The 22,244-nt window shown below is 38.1% G+C and overlaps 1 protein-coding gene across 1 annotated transcript in view; it reads left to right on the forward strand.

Moving 5' to 3' along the window:
• pth1r (parathyroid hormone 1 receptor) overlaps window positions 1–22,244 on the forward strand; it is a 44,602-nt gene that overhangs the window by 2,117 nt on the left and 20,241 nt on the right. The window contains exon 2 of the mRNA XM_085439472.1: window positions 21,140–21,242. Coding sequence (XP_085295598.1) covers window positions 21,140–21,242 — 103 coding nt within the window. The remainder of the gene's footprint in view (window positions 1–21,139; window positions 21,243–22,244) is intronic.

The raw sequence follows: 22,244 nt of genomic DNA on the forward strand, positions 1-22,244 counted from the left end.
CCAGTGATGTGGTCCATCACTGTACCGCAGGACCTCTAGGCTCATTGGTTTAGATGGCAGAGGAAAACAATTATAACATAGCTGTGTATTTATAGCTGATTCAACACTGAGTCGTTCAAAGGCTCTGTCTGTGAATGGTGTTTACCCGTTTTTAAGTTTGGTGTTTGCTTAGTGTTCCTCTCCACAAAAAAGTATTTATTTTTTTCCAGACTGTAACCAAACGGGATGTAGATGTTCACTGAATCTAAACTAAGAGTGGAAAAATCTGGGTCTGTGTTTGAAGAAAGAATATGAAGGAATATTTTAAAAATTGAGACATGCTGTTTTCAAAATACAGCGTTTTACAACTTTCCCAGAGGCTCTGCGAATCCTCGTATTAAAAATACAAATATCAAAATGTGTACTTGCTATTTTTATCTGAACGAAATTGGCTGATACGGGGACTGACAAGGAATATCTCAATTGTGTTTTACACCGTAGCAGGCAAGCTGTAGTGACAGCTGACAGACAAAGCACTGCCTCATAGAGCCTTTGTTCAGTGTGACTGCCTGCCTCACTTACTCGGTTATTACATTTATTAAGAGGCAGCACTGCTTTCAGGAAAGCTTGGTGAGCGTTTAATTTTTACCTCATGACTTTGTTTTCCCTCTGTGATGACTTGCATGTGTTCGGATCCTAACTGGAAGAACTCAAACTGTAACTGCATCAGCATGACATTGTCAAGGTTTATGTCAGCTCTGGACAGAATCTGACTGTGACGGCTGTCATGTTTAGTATTGCACAAGGCAGTTTTGACTAGTTTCACAAGGTGTGGAAAATATCAGTTGTTGACATTTTTAGCCAAAACTTTTTTCCTTTCGTTTCTTTTTTTTCCTATTTTTTGTGCAGAGAATCAGCAGTTTTCTTTGTGGCTAAAATTCTAGATTAAGTAGTTCAATCAATGTTGTGTTAAACCAGAGACCGCCAATTTCCCTGAGGATATTTTTCAAAGTTATACCGAACTGAACTGACTGATGCAGAACTCTTAAATTCCCCACAGATGAACGACGTCTGTATTTTTCTCACCAGAGAACAGCTCAATTGATATTCATAGACATGGTTGATCAATTTGAAATCAAGGGATCACGGTTGTGGTCGACAGCCGAATGCATCCAAGAGGAGAGCAGAGCACACAGAAAATACATTTTCATAATAAAGTACCCCTGTGTCATCAGTTAAAAGACTTTAAAGTTACTGATCCCCCCAAAAAAGCAAACAATGAATACATGAATCCCCCCCCCCCCCCTTTTCCCAATAATCATTCAAAGTAGCTTTATCCATCTCTGTTGAATCATCCTCAATAGAGATTCATAACATAGATTAGAGTGGCGGATAATCTCATCCCAATCTGTCACTGGTAATTAGGGGCAGCAGATATCGCCTTACTGATTCAAATGAACTGCTGCTGCATCTGTGAAATAGGCTTTATTATTGAAATTCATTTCTGCACACCCATTTGACTGATCTCAAATATGACTTATGATAATTTTCTCCCACTTGTCTGTGTTTGCGCGAATATATGTGTGTCTGAAGATGCATGAAATGAGCCGTCCTCCTAAATTTATTCCAGAAATGTGCTTTTCACTTAGTCATTAAGAGAAAACTGCTGAAACTACAGACTGTTTGATTGCTGCTTTTAATTCTACTTCATATGCAGCTTCATGCACAGAGTTAGCCTCCAAACTTTCTCAGATAAGAGCCGATCCAGTGTGGTAATTCTATTTATTCACTATGTATTGTTAATTAATAATGAATGCTGATAAATTTATATAGAGACATTATACTATATAGAGACAATGTTTTTTGCGTGTTTTCACCAACTGTTCATAGTTTGTGTGAGTTATTTCTTCACACTCAGCTTGTCTACATCTATACACTCACTGGCCACTTCATTAGTTACATCTTGCTTGTACTGTAACTGCCTTTTAATTTCACAGCTGCCTCAACAAGGTGCTGAAAACATTTGCTCCATATTGACATGACAGCATCACACAGGTGCTGCAGATTTGTATTTCCTCTCTGCTCTGCTGGATTGAAATCTGGTGACTGTGAAGGGAATGTGATTGCAGTGAACTCACTGTCATGTTCAAGAAACCAATTTGAGATCTGAGTGTTGTGATATGGTGCATTAGCCATCAGAAGATGGATACACTGTGGTCATAAAGGAATGGACATGTTCAGGAATGTTACTCAGGTAGGTTGTGGTGTGTAACCAATGCTTTAATGGTATTGTGTCAGGACAATATTGTCCAATATTGGAGAGGCCATGTGAACAGTAGTCACTAGTTTTCTGTTCCTAGCTGTGGGTGTGGTACCCGGTGTGGTCTTCTGCTGCTTTAGCCCAGATGCATCAAGTTTTGACATGCGCATTTAGAGATGCTCTTCTGTGAACCTTGGTTGTAATGAATGGTTCAGTTACTTTCTATCAGCTCAGGTTTTCCTCTGGTGTCAACAAGGCATTTTTATTGGGAGCACTCGCTGGATATTTTCTCTTTCTCAGGCCGTTCTCTGTAAACTTTAGAGACGGCTGTGCAGGAAAATCCCCCTAGATCAGCAGGTTCTGAAATACTCAGAGCAGCCTGTCAGCCATCAACAACCACGTTCATAGTGACTTTCTTCCCCATTCTTTCGCTCACTTTGAATTTCAGCAGGTTACCTTGGCCATGTTTACATGTCTAAGTGCACTGAGTTGGTGCCGTGTGATTTATGAATATTTGCATTAATGGGCAATTGAACAGGTGTACCTAACAAAGAGGCCAGTGAGTGTATAAATATTTGTCTGCATGTGTGTTTCTCTGCTTATATTACCATCAGTGCACTGAGTGTGATGAAAATGCTGGCCTCACCGGCCACTATTTTATTTCATTTCCTCAGAGAGTTCAAACAGTTTGGATGCGACTTTGATCTCGATGCAATTTCTGTTTAGCCTCCATTAGGACAGAGAGGGACAACAAAGCCTGTCAGGGCCCATTTACTCATGTCAGTGGACACCTCACTGACAACTGTCCACCGCGTGCCAGACTGAAGCCTTTTTATATGGGAAAACCACCTTCCTGTCATATATATATATATATATATATATATATATATATATATCTTATACTTCATATATTGAATATTTCATGATGAAAGGCTCGCTTGCTTTTTTTTCTTGATGACAAATTTTCAAAGGGCTACTTGAGGGTTAAGATTTGGATTTAGAGTTTGAGCTGGAATGCGGTGTAAATTAGAGCAAGGGGTGTGATTATATAAACACTTAGTTATTGAGGTAGCCCTGACATCTAAAGGCACTGCAGCTCAAGAAAACAAATCCAAATTGAAAAGCACAAGAACATATCATAACTAATTTGCCAACACAGAGGCAGCACTTATAAAATAAAAGGCTTCAATTACAGGAAACACAATGGAAGAGCAAAACATGTTGCAGTGATGTGATGAAATATTGAAGATGTTGTCTTAATTTGCTTGCATGTTATCTTTTTGCTTTTTTAAAATATTTTTTTCTTTGGTTTTTGTTCAAATTGCAGTACAATGAGCTTTCAGGGCCACTGTACAGCATTCTTTTACTCTTTGGATTAGTAGCTAAGGAATACATCATGTCAATAAGTGTCCTCACAAAGATAGGCATGGAAATGTGTGTGTGTTTGATGCACGGCTGGACTTTCTGACCTTTACATTTCCCAAGATGGCGGGGAGAGAAAGTAGGAGGTGTGTCAGCAATGATTAAATAGTGAAGTGAGGTTTTAACATGAAAATTTACTCAACTTTGTTACCCAGTTTCAGTCTACATCTGAATCATGTGATACACGCTTTGTTATCTAACCTTACACACAATGAAGAAATGACTACTGCTTACAACAAAGGGGCTTCTTTAAGCAATCCATTACAGCACTACCGTTATGCTCGAGTTCATCCGTTTTCACTGGGATTTGTGATAAGTTGCTTATTAATTAACCTGCTTAGCACTCAGAAAAATAACCGTAGGAAGTCATTCAGCCTTAACACAGTTTACATCTTACTTTTTCAGTTAGTTTAAACTCAGCAGCTTATGCTTAGTGGAGGGATTTGCTAATTGCTCCTAATCATGATTCATGAGTGAATCAAAAACTACTGGACAGGCTAAAGGAGGACTGCCAAGCAAGCTATGTGGATCCATTAAAATCCATTTGAGGAAAACAAACAAACAAAACACTAATTAATAATCTAGCACGTGAGTTCACATGAGTTTGTGATGTGCCACCATCTACCACTCAAACACAGAATCTTTTATATTGGATCCACTTTAGCTTGTTCTCTTTATCACTAGAAGTGCAGCTTTGCAGAAAATAACTGCATTTAAAGGCGAGATAAGGAGCCATTTTAAATGGTTGTCACTGAAGTGAGCTCCTAGTGATCATTTAATGCACCTCTCTGAGTTACACCCAATTTCTAACCAGGCACTATTTGTGCTACATGAAATCTCTAAACATCAGTCACTGTGCCTTGTGTGCCCACACCTAACCGAGGTGCTGCACTGTGTGTGCTCTCAGTCTGCCTCTCTGCTTTTGCTTCACTTTCATACCTTTTACAAATTAATACTTGCTTCTGAAATTGCTACCTTTTGTCTGTGGCCACAGGGCAAAATAATATAATCTAGTTAGTGAAAAAGCCCTTAAATGTTTGTTCTAATCAGTGAGTTTAAATGCATCACTCCTCTCTTGGGCATTGGATCTTTGCTATAGAGCAACAGAGTGGGGGAAATAATGGATTTCTTGCTGTTGGAACCTGGTGTTAGTATGGAGCGAGTCACTGTGTGACCAAATAATTTTTCATACATTGATTTTGAATTTAATATACAGTGAGGTGAGCAACAGAGAGTGAGGGAAGGCTCAGAATCATCAGCCTCATGAGAGCCACAGGAGGCCAGTTTTTGGTTTCAGTTTTTGGGGCATGTATTCTTACTTTACATTCAATGTTTCACTGCTTTTTTACAGCCTTAAAATGTTTTGCGCACACTCAGCATCATGCTTCTTTGCTTCAAGATGATGAAATCACAAGAACACAGTCTTTATGGTTTTTTCCCCCCTTTTCTTTATATAATGAAAAGGGGGGAAAAGGGGCTTTTATACTTGTGTTGGAGGTATAGTCATGGATGATGCTCTAACCACTGGAAGTATGAGGCTGAGTGGAGATGGCTCAGTGACACTGCACTCTGATTGAGTGGAGTCACTGAAAACACCAAAAATAACACATTTATACCTCAAACAACAGAGAGAATCGTGTAATTGGGGCGATCGTGGCTCAAGAGTTGGGCGTTCGCCTTGTAATCGGAAGGTTGCCGGTTCGAGCCCCGGCTTGAACAGTCTCGGTCGTTGTGTCCATGGGCAAGACACTTCACCCCTTGCCTACTGGTGGTGGTCAGAGGGCCCGGTGGCGCCAGTGTCCGGCAGCCTCGCCTCTGTCAGTGCGCCCCAGGGTGGCTGTGGCTACAATGTAGCTTGCCATCACCTGTGTGTGAATGTGTGTGTGAATGGGTGGATGACTGGATATGTAAAGCGCTTTGGGGTCCTTAGGGACTAGTAAAGCGCTATATAAATACAGGCCATTTACCATTTACCATTAATTGTGCATGATGGACTGAAAAATCAACAGTAGCACATGAAGCTGAAGGACTTAAGAGCGGGTATTCTAGTGCACAGAGGGTATTTATACCCAACTTGGATAGGATATAATTTCTCCATCCTAATAAGATTAGGATGGCAGATCTGAGACATCCTGTTTTGTAATTTGGTTTTTACACCACGTGTTGTAGATTTAAGCAGTATGGAGGTGTAACCTCAGTAAGCCCTCGTTGCTATATGCGCTTGCTGTCGTCAGTTTGCATGTTTGCCGGAACTTTCGTGCGATCAGCACAAGATTTACCTCACAGAGGCAACTTGTAGTGGGAAAAATAACCTTTACACACATACTCTCCTCATGCTGAGAGTTTTACTCTCAGTAGCTGACACCACCTCCTGAGATAACTGCAGAATAATCTAATTCTTGTAACTTTCTCTCAGGAGTGCATTCATCTGTGTGGCGTATTGACCGATGCATTGCTCGCTTTCAGAGGGCCTGTGAGTCAGACCCATAACGCATGTGTTAATACGCGAGTCTTCAGTTTCACCAGCATGGTAAGGTAACACCATGGCAGTATTTGACTCAGGAAAGGGGTTGTTTTCTTGACTTACCATGACCTCTGCTTTTTTTTTTCTTAACTTTTCCACTTGAAGAATGCCAGAATATGTGTAACTCAATGCCACTTTTACACCTCAATGAAAAAAGTTACACTTCTCACTGATATTCTTATGATGGTTCCTATGTTCCTATGACTTTAGCACCCACAAAAATATGGTGTTGTAGTGAAAACATTGCATTTTGTTTTATTTATTATTTTTTAAACTCCAGCTTCATTTGTTTAACCATGGCAACTCGTAAAAATCTGCTTCTTTAAACTCAGTGATGCTTCTCTTGATGCTTCTTCAAAAGCAACAGTAGTGAGCAGCAGTTATACAAAGATACTGACGAGAAACCAGCTGGTGATGTCAGTGATGCTTCACCCAATTGCATTTAACAATTTAGCAGAAAAACCTCTAATAATTTTTTCCTGTGGAGTTTCAGCTGACTAACAGCATCATGCACTGTGGTGATGCTTATCAAAGAGAAGCTGAATCTTTGAAGTACTCTAATTCATTGCGATAGTCTTTTCTCTCGTGTCGGTTTCTGATAAGATTAAGTCTGTGCAAAATTCAAATGCAAACAGTCTTGAGAATGACCAATATGAACATTTTTTTTATTTAAGCATTGGAACTAGAAATTGTTGGACCTAAGACCAACAGTGTATTATAATCTCAACATTGCTAGAAGTCAGGGACACGCTGATTGATTGTCAGCTCTGTGACGAGTTTGAGTCCTATGCAGTCTTTTTTCATCAGTTACCCGCTGTATCAATATTGTGGTGCAGACTTCTTTGCGGGCAATATGCTTGGAATCCCAGAGCACCTCCGTTGAGTTGACATGTGAAAATTCTCAGCTATGCAGATGCCTTTGCCATTGACCGACAGTTCAGCTCAGCCCTACCCCCACTGTTAGCGAACGGATTGAATTTCAAATATACAGACTCTTCCAGTCTCATTCTGTCCTTTTAAATGCAACAACAAATTAGGTCGGTAGACAGTTCCAAGTCAATTCCTTAATTACTGTGGGCACAGAGAGTAGGATTTCACACGTGATTCAGTTGTTTGCGTAATTTGGAAGCGGTTCAAATTTTGGGTAGGAATACTCCCCTGGCACATGGCTTATGGCTAAGAGGAGGCTGGATTTCTTAAAAGGACCTTTATTAGTTTCATTGCAAAACTCAGGGGCTTATGGGTTTGTAAGTATGCAGTTCACAGCTCCAGATTTTCCAGCAATAAGTAAAAAATCCTTACACTGCAGTACAGGGGGAAATCTCAGCCAATTTAAATTCAGATAACAGTGGGTGGATGGGTTTTTCTCTGTGTTAAATTGGTGGCATTTAAAGACAAGCCCCTCTCAATGCGGTTAAAAAGTTATAGTTTGAGTCATCACAGATCTCAAGTTTGAGTGCTTCGTATAAGATACTTGTTGGTCGTGGAGAGATTTAATGAATGTTTTCAGACTGACATTTACAAAAAGTACCGTTCATTGTGTAGTGAAGGTCAGACACATGATTAATTTCAAGTTTTGTCACAAATTATTTTGCATGAATTCTTCTTCCAGCATTATAGCTTATTGCTCATTGGTTAAGGTTCACTGTGTCTCTCTTTGCTAGACTGTGATTAATGTGGCCCTATTAATGTAATGAATAGAAATAAAATATTGCAAAAATTAATTACATTTAAAATTTTTTTTTTAATATAATTTGGGTTATTTTATTGGTACAGGCAGTTTTTTTATTACAATTATTTGTTGTTTTATTTTGGTGGATTCAGTTACTATTAAATATTTAAAATTGCAAAGACACCAAAAATATTGAATTAGTGCACTGTATGAGTCCCACAGCGGATGATGGTGCATAGTTGGCACTCAGTCATTGAACTGTCTGCATCCATATGTGGACTAACTTCAATGGATGCAATATTTAAAATGTAATCCTTAAACATGTAGCATGGTGTATGATCTCCATATACACTGACTATTATTCAGAGCTTTATTGTTCCATATTCGAAGTGTATTTATACAAAATGTCCTTGTGTGATGTAGCTGTATTCATGGCTACAGAAATACTATACTATACTTTAAACATGATGCAATGAAGATTTAAAATACATCAAAAATAAATGAAGGTAATAAATTTACCTTCTTTTCATAAAATCATTTCAATTCTATCTCATTTTAAAGAGATATGCACGTGTCCTCTCTCGTGGGAAATTGTGTTTCTTTGTAAAAAAAAACAAACAAACAAGCAATTATTTAAGTAAGAAACATATATTTCAACCAGCCATTTTTACAACAAAGAGAAAACAAAATATACCAACAAGTGTGGCAGTATTGTTTTTGTCGAGGGTAAGGGTTAGTCTCAGTCTTGCATTCAATCATACATACTCCCATACAAGCATTTGGAGTGATAGCTGATTGTATTGAGCTGACCTGATGGGCAAGGAAGGCTGTTTATTATAGTGAGAAATAAATGATGTAGACATTAGGGTCTACATCATTTATTTAGCGTGCTCTTACTCACTGCTTTAAGCTACATTAGCCATTACAAACACAATACACTGACTGAATAACTATCCGATTTTTGACAAGAAAGAAGCATACCTATAATGAATAAGATTTACCCGTTGTTATTGTCTGTCTTTTAGCGGAGTTCAATAGTAAATCAGACGGGTGCTTTTTAAAGATAAAAATGTAAGTTTTAAGGTTTCTGGGGGGGCAATTAAGCTTATCTGATCTGCAATGGAAAATATTGGTTTCAGTTTAGAGCATATGACAGGACAGACATTGTTTTGTCTGGGATGAATTTGAAAGGGATCGATATCAGCTAGAGAGAAAAACTCTGAAAACAGTATTGATATGCAAAGGATCAGCTGTCCTTTAATTCATCACTGCACTGCAACAGTAGGTGCATTTTAATTCAAAGATGTGAGCCTTTTCCCGTTGTGCAACAATTCAAACTTAGTTTAAGGTTCGAAGGTTCAGAACTGGACTGAGTGGCTGTCTCCTTAAAAATAAAGTGGTCAAAAATATATATTTCTTTATGTGCAGCACAGCTGTTGCTTTTATCTCTATTAGCTTATTTTTACTTTCTATTGCTGTTTTCTGGTGAAGTACCAATTTGATATTTAGATTGATTATTGCTCCAATCCTGACTGAAAGAACAGTTTGTCAGTGACAAAATGCTACATGGGGTTGATCTCGTCAGAGTTCAGTTTCGTGCTTACTTTGCAGCAATTAAACCAGCTTTTCTTTGTAAGCTTTTTAAAACATGTGTTCAAGTGAGTTTACACCAATGAAAACCTCGAAGAGTGTCTCTTTCTTGGCCACATGCTTTTACTTTTGTTATTGCCAATCTTCACTTGTGGCTTGTGTGTGACAGGATGACAGAAAAGTGCAGTAATGAGTCTCAGACTGGGCTGTAATGAGTCTAAGTCAAAAAGTTTGGTTAAAAATGTTAATAGATTTTCATTTTTTTATGTATGACCCGTGGACTTTAGCTATTCTAATAGTAAGCACAAATTCAGGGAATTGATATTCTTGGATCTGTTTATTTTTCACATATTCTTTTACAAAGTCAGTAAACTAGCGTTGAAGTCGAGCTCATAACTGAATGATGAGTTTTGTCATTGCAATATATATAAAACACATAACAATGCAGTGAGAATAATATTACAGCAATCCCAAAAGGTTCATTCTGTTCATCTGGACGTAGCGTTTTCAGTTTCTCCCACTGAAAACGCTACGTCCAGATGAACAGAAACAACCATGCAGCAACTAAAAGGTATGTTATAGTTAGCTTTAGGATTCAAACTTAATTGTCATTACACATGTATGAACATGTACAGGATAACGAAATACAGTAGATAAAAGGGCTGCAGGTCGGACTCTAATCCGGGCCGGCTGCTCTCGGCCACGTGCCATATGGTTGGCTGCACATCCAACTAAGCTAAATCTGCACCCATGTTTGTGAGTCTGCTATGGTTCACTTTGGTCCAAGTGATGTTATCAAACAGCGAGTCCTAGGTTATGAGGGGACATCCACATGCTACCAAATTTTCTGTGACCGTAACAACTCGTGTTTACATTAAAATTCAGCTATTAGATAAGTGCCATTCAGTCAGGCTTTAGTGAAGTATCACAAGACCTCCAGCTTCCCATGTTCACAACAGAGTATAATCACCACTTAAAGTAGGAACACATGCAGATGAACAGATAAGCCGACAAAGGACAGGAAGAGAGAGAAAACCTGCAGTCGCACACATACACGCTCAAGCACAAACAGACCTAAAGTAATGCTTTCAAAAGAAAACATATAATTAGACAAATTAAACCATTACTTGACAAAAACTCAGCACCATGACAATCCTGACTTTTTTCTGTTTTGCCACCGACCTTTTATTCACAGTTTCAAGTAATGTTTAGTGAAACAGGAGCGTGGTTCGAAGGCCTCAGCACCATTGGCCTTGTAAGAAAGTGTGGACGGCTCATGCTGACAGGTCAGCTGCAGGCCTCTCAGCTGGAGTACAGCACAAACAGTGTAGCCTGTGTCTGCTTTAATTTTCCCTGCTAAATAAAGTGCATCTTATTCACGTGCATTAATGTTAGTGTTTAAAAAATACATTAAATCCTTAAATGTTTTACTAAAGAGATCCTCTGTATATGTTTATCGCCAATAAGTCCGCAATAAAATATATCTGCATTTCATTTAAAGGTTTTATAGAATCAGAAAACCCATTCAGGCATTTTCTAGTGAAGTTAAAATTTGAGAAATTAGATAAATGTTTTAATGTATTTAGAAAATTCAGGAGTATGAATTACGGCTTTATTGAAAATGCAGTTTGAATTTTATTCAGTCTTTCTTAATAGTTTGTGTTTTTGCTATATAGGTATTTTTCCTGGAAGCCTTGTCAGTTTTTATTTCAACTCTTACAACTGTATATGCAACACAAGATTATTTTAATTATCATATTGCAGGTCATGAAAATTTACTGCTGTCAGATTTGATTATTATCATTGTATAAATGCAGAAATATGAAAAAATGCACATTATGTAGTCTTGATCTAGAAATAATTCCACTGCATTTAGTGTGGTTACATAGGTGTTAATTACATTCTGAATACGTATTTGATATTGATTGTTATTTTATTAGCGTGGAGTATAATTCTTACACCCTGTGTGGTTCTATTCAATTTGAGAGCATGACTTTTCCTTTGCTTTTGATTTGAAATTATTGACTGCCCTGAAAAGCACTTCAATCAAGGTGACCATCTGCAAGAGGTTCACTCTAAGTGGCCCCCTTCAGCAAATCAGAAGAGTGCAATATTAACAGGCAAAGAGAGACACCTTGGGTGATTAAGCTATGTCCAATTAGTCCACAATTTTGGAGCTTTTTATTGGGAAGGCAGTTATGATGAGGGGTCTTATGCAAAAAGTGCCCTTGTCCTAGTTCTTAGCGGGCAGCGGGCCCCTTGGTGTCCCTTTGGTTAACAGTGGAAAGGGGCTGATTGAAGTGCTGTCCTCTATATGTGTTGTCTTTTTGTATTCATCCCCTTCCTCACTAAAATTATAATAATTCATAGTTATTCAAGGTAGACTGTGAAAATTCTAGCATGTCCATAAATTACTTTTAGACAAGACAAAGCTTTCTTGCCTCAATATATCTGTCTGTCTGTCTGTCTGTCTGTCTCCCTCCTCCTTTACCCAGCCCTAACTGACTGTGTTAAACAGACAGTATTACATTGTTTGGTGTTGACACATTGTCTGCATTACATGCAGCATGCATGCTGAGATTGCTCAGTGGTGTTTCACACTCATTTGGAATTGTAAAAGTTGGCTTTGTGATACTAATTGAAAAACTCCCTGTAGGCATAATATTGACAGCGAGATAGACAAGGCTCTGCGTATTATGTGAATTCACTGTTAATTATGGGATCAAGCAGCAAAACAAATATAGCAGTAGAAAAGATGCTGATATGAGTGAGTTGACTTGAATGAAAAACACTCACTGGACAGCTGGACAACTCATCTGAGTATTCTCACTGTCATCATTCATTGATGAAACTTTTTCATAAATGCCTGAATAAACTTACCTTTAGAAAGTTTTGAGATGTTTCAAAGTTTAACCTGTGACTTTTATTCTTGCTAAAGTATGTAGTTTTGTGGGGAGTCTCATTTAAAAATGGATGAGTCTGTCCATGGTAATAAATATTGCATAATCCTACTTTCTGCAACCTCACATAGTTAGTTTTTACAATTACTGTAGGGCAAGGCTATTTGCAGGTATATGATTGGATTGACCCACAAACCTGACATCATTCATTACTGTTACAGATGACAAAAATGGAATAATCAGTTTTGACTGATTGAAGCCTGTTTTCAGTCATGCATTTAATCCCTACTAATGTTTTACATCAGCTGATGTTATTTAAAGGGGTAATAGCTGTAATGCCAAGCTGTGACTGAGATGGTCTCATAATCCATTAATGCCGATCTGCACTATAAAGCCACATATGTAAGGTCTGAAAAAACACATCCAAAATAAGCCTTTTATGGGTTTTAAATCTACTTTAAAATGTATATTTTAACCTATAATCCTCTTATTTCATGCATAAAGTTGCATTTATGGCAGTGCATCATTCTGCTATTGAGGCCCAGTGACCTGTGAGCGTTGTTTTGTTTGTTTCATCAGTTGCTTTGTGACATCCGTTAAGACATTATGAAATGTCTACTGCATTTGACTGTTGCATAACCATTAGTTGTTTTTAAGCTTTTGATGAAAATTAAAATAGTGCATTTATATTGCTTTGCTAAAGCAACAGTCTGTAGTTGCTGTATTAAATCACTTATATAATGCAAGAATGATCCCTTTTTAATTTGTGAGAACAACAGTCACAGCTATCTGCCTTGTGTGCAGCCTCTCGGAGTACACACAATGTTTCCATCAAGGACAAAAGTGCTGTTCTTCAGGCTTACGACCAGAGCAGGGTATAATTAGGAACTAAATGCTGCTTTAAGTCAGAATGTGGTCTGCGAGCATTTCCAAAGGACAACCAGTCTTGTGGTTTGTGGTTTTTATCATCAAATGCAAATTGCACAGTTGAAGAGGAGTGGCACTGACTCATAGAGTTTATAATATCCAGGAACCTCATCCGCTAAAACATTCATGCGGCGCAATATGTCAAAAGTAACATATTCATGTTTTTTCCAGATAGTAGACAGCCCATTAAACACTAGATTCAGCGAAGTTATAATTTTCTAGAACCTTACTATTTTGTGAAGAAAAAACATGCAGGAAAGTCCAAAAGCCCTTGGGATCAAATTTTGAGCACATGCCAACAACAAGGAAGTGAATGTTAGCCTATGGTGTAAAGAATGGCAAATGACCAAAACAAGTACATAAAACAAACATTCAGCTGTATTCCTAAAATTGAGACGTTTCACAGCAACCAGAGTAAATATTATATGTGTAGTATTTATCATTCATGTGATGAAGTGTGATCTGGAATGGAAAGCCTTACTTATGACCATTACCTAAAAAAAACCCTTATCTTCGCACAGGGATTGTCTAACAGAGAAGCATTATTGGATGTCTCTGAACTTATAGAAAAATTAATATGGTTCCCACTGAAAACACTGCCAGAGTTGTGATGAGAGGTTCTATGTTGACAGTGAAAACATCTGCAAACACTGAACTGAAATAACACAGAATATGTGTCCAGTGCTTTTAAAGTCATGTGAAGTTTGGCCTAAAATAATTCTAATAATAGTTATAGAAATTTTGTTTCAGAGTTTCTTCTGCTTTCATGGTTGTTAAGGTTTTACCCACAATTTTGGTAGTATTTTTAAATATGAAATCACTGTAACCAATGAGCTCATATATGCCACTGCTACAGTAATCCTAGATACACTTGGGTATAAGATCAGGAATGCATATAGAGAAAGCCCTTATGGAAAGGTAGGCTGGAAGCCAAAATCAGGGAAACTTGAAAGGATGTTATAAAAGTTATGAGATGTGGGTACTGGATGGATGGGAATGACAAAAAATGTCCATAATTGGGGGCTCTACAAACTACCAAGCAAAGGCTTATAACTATGGTGACTAGGCTGAAGAGATACACCAGAGAAGCAAAGGCCAAGAGAATAAATGGTCTGTTTGCCAAAGATCCAGCAGCAACCTCCCAGAAAAAGAACCAGTTAACAACACAAAGGCAAAAATCTTATAAGGTGTCTCAAGAATGAAATGCTGATAGCACCAGGATCTGATATCCACACCAACTGGCTGAAGAAGTGGTACTTCATCAACAAACACCTGGCAACACAAAGAAGCAGGCTGCTAGTAGCAGGTACTCATCTTGACTTGCTAACACAATCATGAAAGATCCCTGCAAGTTTATGACACCATGAAACTACCATGCCAACTAGCTCTCTCTCTAAAACATGGAAGCTCCTCTAAGGCATCATAGCAACCAAGCTGAGTAGGCTTGACATGAGTTAACATATAAGCACAGCTCAGAAGGCATTGAAAATAATACCAGAAGGCCAAAACACCAACTGCTGGTTAATAGAGCACTACACCAGGGCTGTAAGACCAGGAAGACTAATCTCAGCACTGTCTGGTTGGACTACAAGAAAACCTACGACTCAATGCCCCACACGTTGATAGTGGAGTATTTGGCACTATACAAGGTAAAGTGTGTTCATAACATCAATCAGGAACTCAGTGGAAGACAACATTTGAGGCCATTTGGCTGGATAGGTGTGGCTGGAAAATTGCAAAGAGAGGTATCGTGATCAAGGCTGAAGGGGTTAAGATATCAGAAGGTATAATAGCAGATATACAGGACAGCTACAAATACATGGGTATCCTATAAGCCAACAGGGTCCGCAATAAAGATCCATGAAGATCAACCCCAGTCAAATATCTCAGTAGGTAAGATAGATCCTGAGAAGGTAGCAGTAGGAATAAGAGCTGAACTATCAATACATATGACCTACCACTCATCAGACTGTTACTCAACTGGAATAATAAGCTGGCCACAGGAGAACATAAATGCCACTGATGTCAAGACATAAAAACTCCTTACAACATATGGTGCTTTTTACCCAAAGTCCAACACGCGGAGGCTTTACAGCCAACAGAAAGTAGGAGAGCAGAGCCAGAATCCAGGAAGAAAGATGAAAAATCAATGAATGCTTTAGAAAGATGACCCCAGGGATAAGCTGCTCTAAGATTTCCTCAGATATCTGAAGACACAACAGTGATGAGAAACTATCATGGAATACCAAGCCACTGCATTGGATATATCATGGACTGATTGAAGAAGGGGTTGACATCAAGTAATCTGACTAGTGGCTAGAAAAGCACAAAAAACAGGGAAGTAACAGGGGCTGAAGGAACAACTGGAGCAGATGTGAAAGGTAAAGACCAAAGTGGCCCCACAATGATAGGAGCAATAAGACCAATAACGCCCAAGCTGGAAGAGTGGCTCCAGCAGATTCCAGGCACATCAGAGGCAGCTGTGCAGTAGAGTACAGTTCTAGGAATAGCTAAGATGTTGATGCATTTTTACTCACCTTCACCAAAGAAATTACTCACAAAAATATATATATTTAACAATTGTGCAGACTGAATTTTGAGCCAGCTTCACCTAACATATATTTATAAACATTCATTTATATTAAATCAAAAACTCTTCTTGATTTGAAAAAAAAAAAGCTCATAGCTAGTTTATGTAGTGTCTGTTTACCTCCATGCATTGAGTGGTTGCTTTGGAACTTTTGGTCTTGTGGATTTATTTTTTGTTTATTGCTAAAAAAAAGTAAAAAAACAAACATTCTGGCCAATGATAATTTCTTGCAGATCATTAATAATCCTTTCTCTTCGACTGTTGTCTTATTAGCGTAAACTGGATATAACCCCAACTCCACAGAAATGTTGGCTTTTCATAAGCCTTTTAAACAATAACACGGGGACAGTCTGATGTTGAAAAAGAAGATAAAAATGCACACCTTCGATACTGAAAGCTAAAATCTGCAGTGTCTAGTTCAAGTGTAAATGCTGAAATGGAGCACCGGAACATCTTTAACTATGGAAGAAGTTTTTCAGAGACCTACAACACCTTCTACATGCATGTAAAAAGCCAAAATGCATAGATGGGGCTCGTGTATAGACAGGATTTCAACAATTCAGTTTTAACAAACTTCTGAAAGTAATCAAAGCTGTTGGGATGCATTTTTTATTGCCCACTGAGTTTAGCTTGAGGATAAAGTATATTAATTTTGGCAAAGGAATTGTCCCTACATTCAACTTTCTGGGAGATCAGTACAAAGTTCAAGCCACTTCGAAGCTGTAGTGTTTTGCTCAAAAATGCTTGCGTCTTTGCCGTCATGATTGGAACTCGCTTTATGTTGTGTTTTTGATAGAACTTTTTCATGGTCTGAGATAGTACTAATGAGATCACTGAGCTTTATTTTGAATCCAAATACACTGTTGACTCACTGCAGATAATTATACTCCACTGAATCCAGTGGTTTTTGTGGTTCATTTAAACTTTTTGGATACTCGAGTTTTTGTTTTGTTTTTTCTAATGAAAGTCTACCTCACAAGCTCCACCATTTGACTCTCTGATTCCGTGTAGGACATTACAGGAAATGACTTTGGTTAGCCACAACTTTCTTCAAAAAAAGAAAGAAGAAGAAATAAAAAGCGCAAAGCAGTCCGCAATGAAGGCTGTTGGTAATGCAGTGGAAACCCAGTGTCTCCACTCAATGTATGCATGGCGTCTAGCCATATGACACATTTCTGATGGACAGTTTATTAGAATTTTTTTTAACCTTTGGTGCAAACTATTTGAAAATCAACAAATGGACACTGAAAATATTTAACTGTCATGCCAGACAAATCAATCTCTGACAGATAAATACAACTTGCATTAATGACCAAATGCTGAAAATAGAAAACTAAAACTAAACTGTAAATGTGCCTTCACTCCCACACTGTATAATGTTAGCATTTCATCCTAGCGGTTAAACGCTCTCTTGACTGAGCACCCTAAATACAGTTCTCTCAATATTGGTCTTATATTCTTGCAGAGGGCTGCAGTTTAAGTCATCAAGCTGCAGTTTGCAAAGACAAATAGAAACTTGTGGTTTATCCAAGTGGAGTTTGTATTCTAGCGACCGGTGATGAAAACACACATATTTATATGTTGTGTATTTTTCTAATTCTCATTTTGGCACAAACTCAAAAGCATTTCACAAAAAGAATACTGTGTTTTGAATGCAATGCAGTAAATAAGAATGTCCACGTTTCTCCCTGTGAGAGGTGTGTTTACTTTGGAGGTTTGGACTCTGGCCAGTGGAGGAGGAATAGTTTTCAGAAATAATCACGGGGCATACATATCACCACTATAAAGGCTGGGATGTTTGTTCTTAATGTGCTGGAACAGCAGTCTCACTCAAATGGCAGAAATAACTTAGAGAAATTGCAATATTTCACACTGATTTGAAGTGTGTGGAAAAATTCAACATATATCAGCATAATGCATGCAATTATTTAAATGGTGAAAATACATTATGCAGCTTCAGCTAGCCTTGTCACTTATTCTCCAAATCTTATTCTCCCCAAAGAGCCCTCATTTGGTGTTTTACGGTGGTGATGAGGAAAATTATCTGCCAGTACAAATTCTCTCATAAGGCTATAACTACCTTAAAACCTGGTGCATGTTATTGCACCTTAATAACTATGCAGGAAGTGATCGCTCGTATCGGAAAAGAAATATATGATCTCAAGATAAAGCTGATCGTGATAACGCCTTCTGCAGCATAACAGTCCCCTTAATGTAGAGGTTAGACGTTCAGTGTTTTTCCTTTAATTTGTCACCTGTCCGCAAATAGAAAGAGTAATGATAGTGGTGTTATTCTTACCAGAATAACTTCCACATCCACTGTTTCTGATTACCTATTGGTCATTACCTAAAGTAAGACTAGGCAGCTTTTCAGATGAAAATAGTGTGAACGTCTCAGAAGCTGTCAGTGGAATATTCTATATTGGCTTAGTTAGTACAGTAAACAGGTAGTATCTATCCTTGTTCGCCTGCGGTAAAATGTTATTCCATCTGTGGTTGTTTACTGTGCAAAGCCATAAACGTCTTCATTCTGTAACCTTATTCAGTTCTCAGACTGGACATCCTTATTTCAGGGCTGAAAGTAGTGAAAATATTGATGGATTGAGGTATTGTGGGTTTGTATGGAGCAAACCCACAACGGCTTGGTATTTACAGTTAAATTTAAACCTCGTGAAGTTGCGTACTTCTGTTAGAAACAAAGTATACATGTCTTTGTTCCTATCTGTACTTATTTATTATATTTCTCATTATGAACAGGCACAAGAGACGGCTGAAAAAGTCTTGAAAAAGGTTATACAACAGTTGGTTCCTATACGGAGCTGTATTGCCAACTGCAAAAATATAAATACTTCTTAGTAGACTGTACATCTACTATAGTAACTGTTATAGTAAATAAGTACATTCTCTTAAATGTTGTACTCGGGAACCAGTGTAAAATTCTTGTAATTTATTTCAGTACTGCAGTGTTTCGGTACTGTCCTTTTTATGGTTGGTTCTCAACATTTATACTGCTGTTACTGCTGTAAAATTTCAGCATTTCATATACTTTAAATAAACACCACGGCAATTGGCTGTACTAAATTATAAATAAGAAGAATACAATATAAAATACTGTTGCAGAATGAGTAAGCTCACTTCCAGTATTTCTATACTCACAAAAAAGAGTATAAGAGTAAAAGTCTTATTACTAAAACTTATTTTTCATAAGATGTTTTATCTATAGCTAGAGGCTTGAACACAAATATTAGAATGCAAACATCAGCTTTCATGTTGTTTCATGTGGCACATCAGACCAGGTAATGTTTTTCCAATCTTCTGTTGTCCAATTTTGTTGAGCCAGTGTGAATTATGGCCTCGGTATCCTGTTGTTAGCTGACAGGAGCTGTACCCAGTGCAGTCTTCTGGTGCTGTATCCATCTGCTTCAAGCTTTAACATGTTGTGCATTCGAAGATGCTCTTCTGCATACCTTGTTTGTAACAAGTAGTCATTTGAATTGCTGCTGTCTTCTATCAGCTCAAAGTAGTCTGGCCATTCTCCTCTGATCTCTGACATCAACATTGGATATTTTCTGTGGAGATCAGCAGGTTCTGAAATAACCAGGCCAGCCCATCTGGCACATTCAAATTCACTGAAATCACCTTTCTTTCACATTCTCATGCTCAATTGATAATGGCTACTTGGTTAAACACACTGAGTTGGTGCCATGTGATTGACTGATTAGATATAACAAGCATACCTTAAAAATAAGGTACACAAATTATTTAGTTAACATCTGTCTGAACAAATTAACAAATATTGTAGAGACTAAAATAAGATTTTTCAGGGCAACAAGAGAAAATCAATTATATTACTTATATTTAGAGATAGAATCAGGCATGATCATTATATCACAATGAGATTCGACAAGCAAGTCTCCACACCGCCTTTACTTTGTACCTGCAGCTATCTGTCCATGGTTATATATTCCATTGTGTCACGTTTAAAAAATATATATTCTAGATCCAAAATGACTGTGATAAATGTTTAGAAAGGTGAATTGTTTATGCATAGATTTACCTTGTTCTCCCTGCTGTCTCTTGCTCATCAGTAAAACAATTACTCGTTACTATTTGAAGTGTTCTGCTTCTTGCTTTCATAGAAGCAAAATTTGATTTCTTCACATCCAGACATGTAATTTGTGTCTGAAACTGACAGATGCAACTGCAGCCAGGCAGTCAGCTGCTCTGAGTAAACGTCTGTCTTTAATTTGCACTATTTGCTCTGGATCACTGGACCAAAAAAACAAGACTGTGTGTGTGTGGGTTTTTTTTAGCCGCACCTCCAGGCGCTCTGTACGGCATACGTGTTAGTTTATGTCTCATGGTGTGCGTCTTATAGTTTTGCTGCAGTGTGGCTCAGAGAACAATGATATTGCCTACATGACAGCATTAAATATCCTGGCAATCTAGCCTTTAGTTTAGGCGGCCTGTTTTTTCATTTCAACTCTTCTTGTCATGCTCTGTTAAAAATGAATGTTGTCGTTTTCAATACAGTCACATTTGTCAATGCCCGAAAGTGATCCACAGGCAAACAGCAAGTCAGTCAGTGTGACCTATTAGAATGGAAAAAGTTTCCCTGACTGGAAAACCACACCTGCGTTACCACGTCACCCTCATATAAAACGTTCAGAAGCTGAAAATATATAAGGGGTAAAAAAAAACAACTGCATGGAATAAAATGTAATTTTTGTCAGTGTTAAAATTTTCCTCATGTCGATCAGTTTACCGCTGGAATAAGCCTGCATGCTGCGAGTGAAACTGATGCTGTTGAGTCAGGGAAGTTTAGCTTTCATTTTATCACAGTAAGACTGATAGAACTCTTCAATGAATCCACTGATGTGGTCAAAGTACGGGACTTTCTAATATTTATCCACTGTATTACTGTCACTCATATCCGGTGAATTTTGGAGGTAGGAAACTGGATTTAATTTTTTTCTCCACAGCACCAGGAGCAGGGTTCCAGACAGTTTGACAGTTTTGAAGCAGCTGTAAAGAGAAATTAATGTCTAAGTCTGAACTGATTTTCATGCTCATTTCAGATCCAGAGGAGAGTCTACATCTGCAGCGAAATATTTACACTTTTATGTTGTTCTTGTCATTTTAACTGCCATGTAGCTGAGTTGTAATAGATGTTTTGTGTTGGAAATTTTCTTTGAAAGTATCTATTTTTCACACTATTCCTGTTTCCACTTCCATATCCTTCCGTTAACTCTGAGGCTTTCCCCCTGATTTGCAGGTTTACACCGATGATGTGCTGACAAAAGAGGAACAGTTAGAGTTTTTGTACAGAGCCAAGCAAAAATGTGAGGCCATCATCAAGGCAAAGCAGAGGATTCCTGGTGAGTACAGAAACAAATCTGTCAGTCTTTAGCCGTATGAGTGGCTTTGTGAGTCTGTAATGACAATACTGTTATTCTTCAGGGGGACTTGAACTTTCAGTATTGAATTTCATGGCAAAATGGTCAACAGCCACATAGGAGATTTAAGTAGGATTCATCATCAGGGGGCCGGAGGAATATCTGTATAAACCAGCATGGCTCTTTAATATTTGTTCACATATTCCATTGTGTGCTACAGCTGTGGATTGAGTGCAGTCATGTGAAAAAAAAATCACAGATCCCTAAATCCAGAATTAAACCTTAAATCGCCTGTAGGATGTCTTTTAGCTGGAGACTCATTTTTAACCTGGGGCTTGAAATGGATGTGCACCGCTTCTCTTGCAAAAGCTGAAATCTGTAAAAAACAACAAAAAACAAAAACTAGGTTAAATGGCATATCTGCACACCTGACCCCAGCCCCTTCCATTTTTTAGACTGGGGAAAGTGGTGAAAGTGGGGTGTGAGGGGTGGGGTGTGGGACATGTACGCACTTATCAAGGTGTGCTGTGGTTTAAAATAGGAACATTGCCTCCAGGTGTGCGTGTGCATGATAGTGCAGATTTGATTAACATTTAGCGCATGCACAGGACATTGTTTGCTTTTGGTTCATTGTTTACTCTGTTAGCAGGATTGTGATTCTCCTCATTCCAAAGCAGAGTAACAAAGGGATCACAGATTCAATGTTTGTCATGCAAATCACCCAGTAAAAGGGGTGTGTTAGAGAGATAACAGATACAAATCCATAAGTCGTCCCTAATAGCTTCTGTATATCGAATAACATGTCTTGTTTAGCTACAGATTATTATTACAAGATAACTAATAGCTAAAAACTGGAGGAAACTAATCAAGCAGAATGCGTGAAATTGAAATGGGATCATGCGTTTGGAAGGTGCCGCTTTATTTGCCTTTTATTATTGGTTTCCAATAGTGTGATGTTCCACTACCTGTTAAAGGTTTTTTAGT

Source organism: Copadichromis virginalis, linkage group LG18 (genome assembly GCF_057382275.1).
Source record: "Copadichromis virginalis isolate Kocher_CV1m ecotype Utaka linkage group LG18, C_Virginalis_male_GT1.1, whole genome shotgun sequence".
NCBI classification, from domain to species: Eukaryota; Metazoa; Chordata; class Actinopteri; order Cichliformes; family Cichlidae; genus Copadichromis; species Copadichromis virginalis.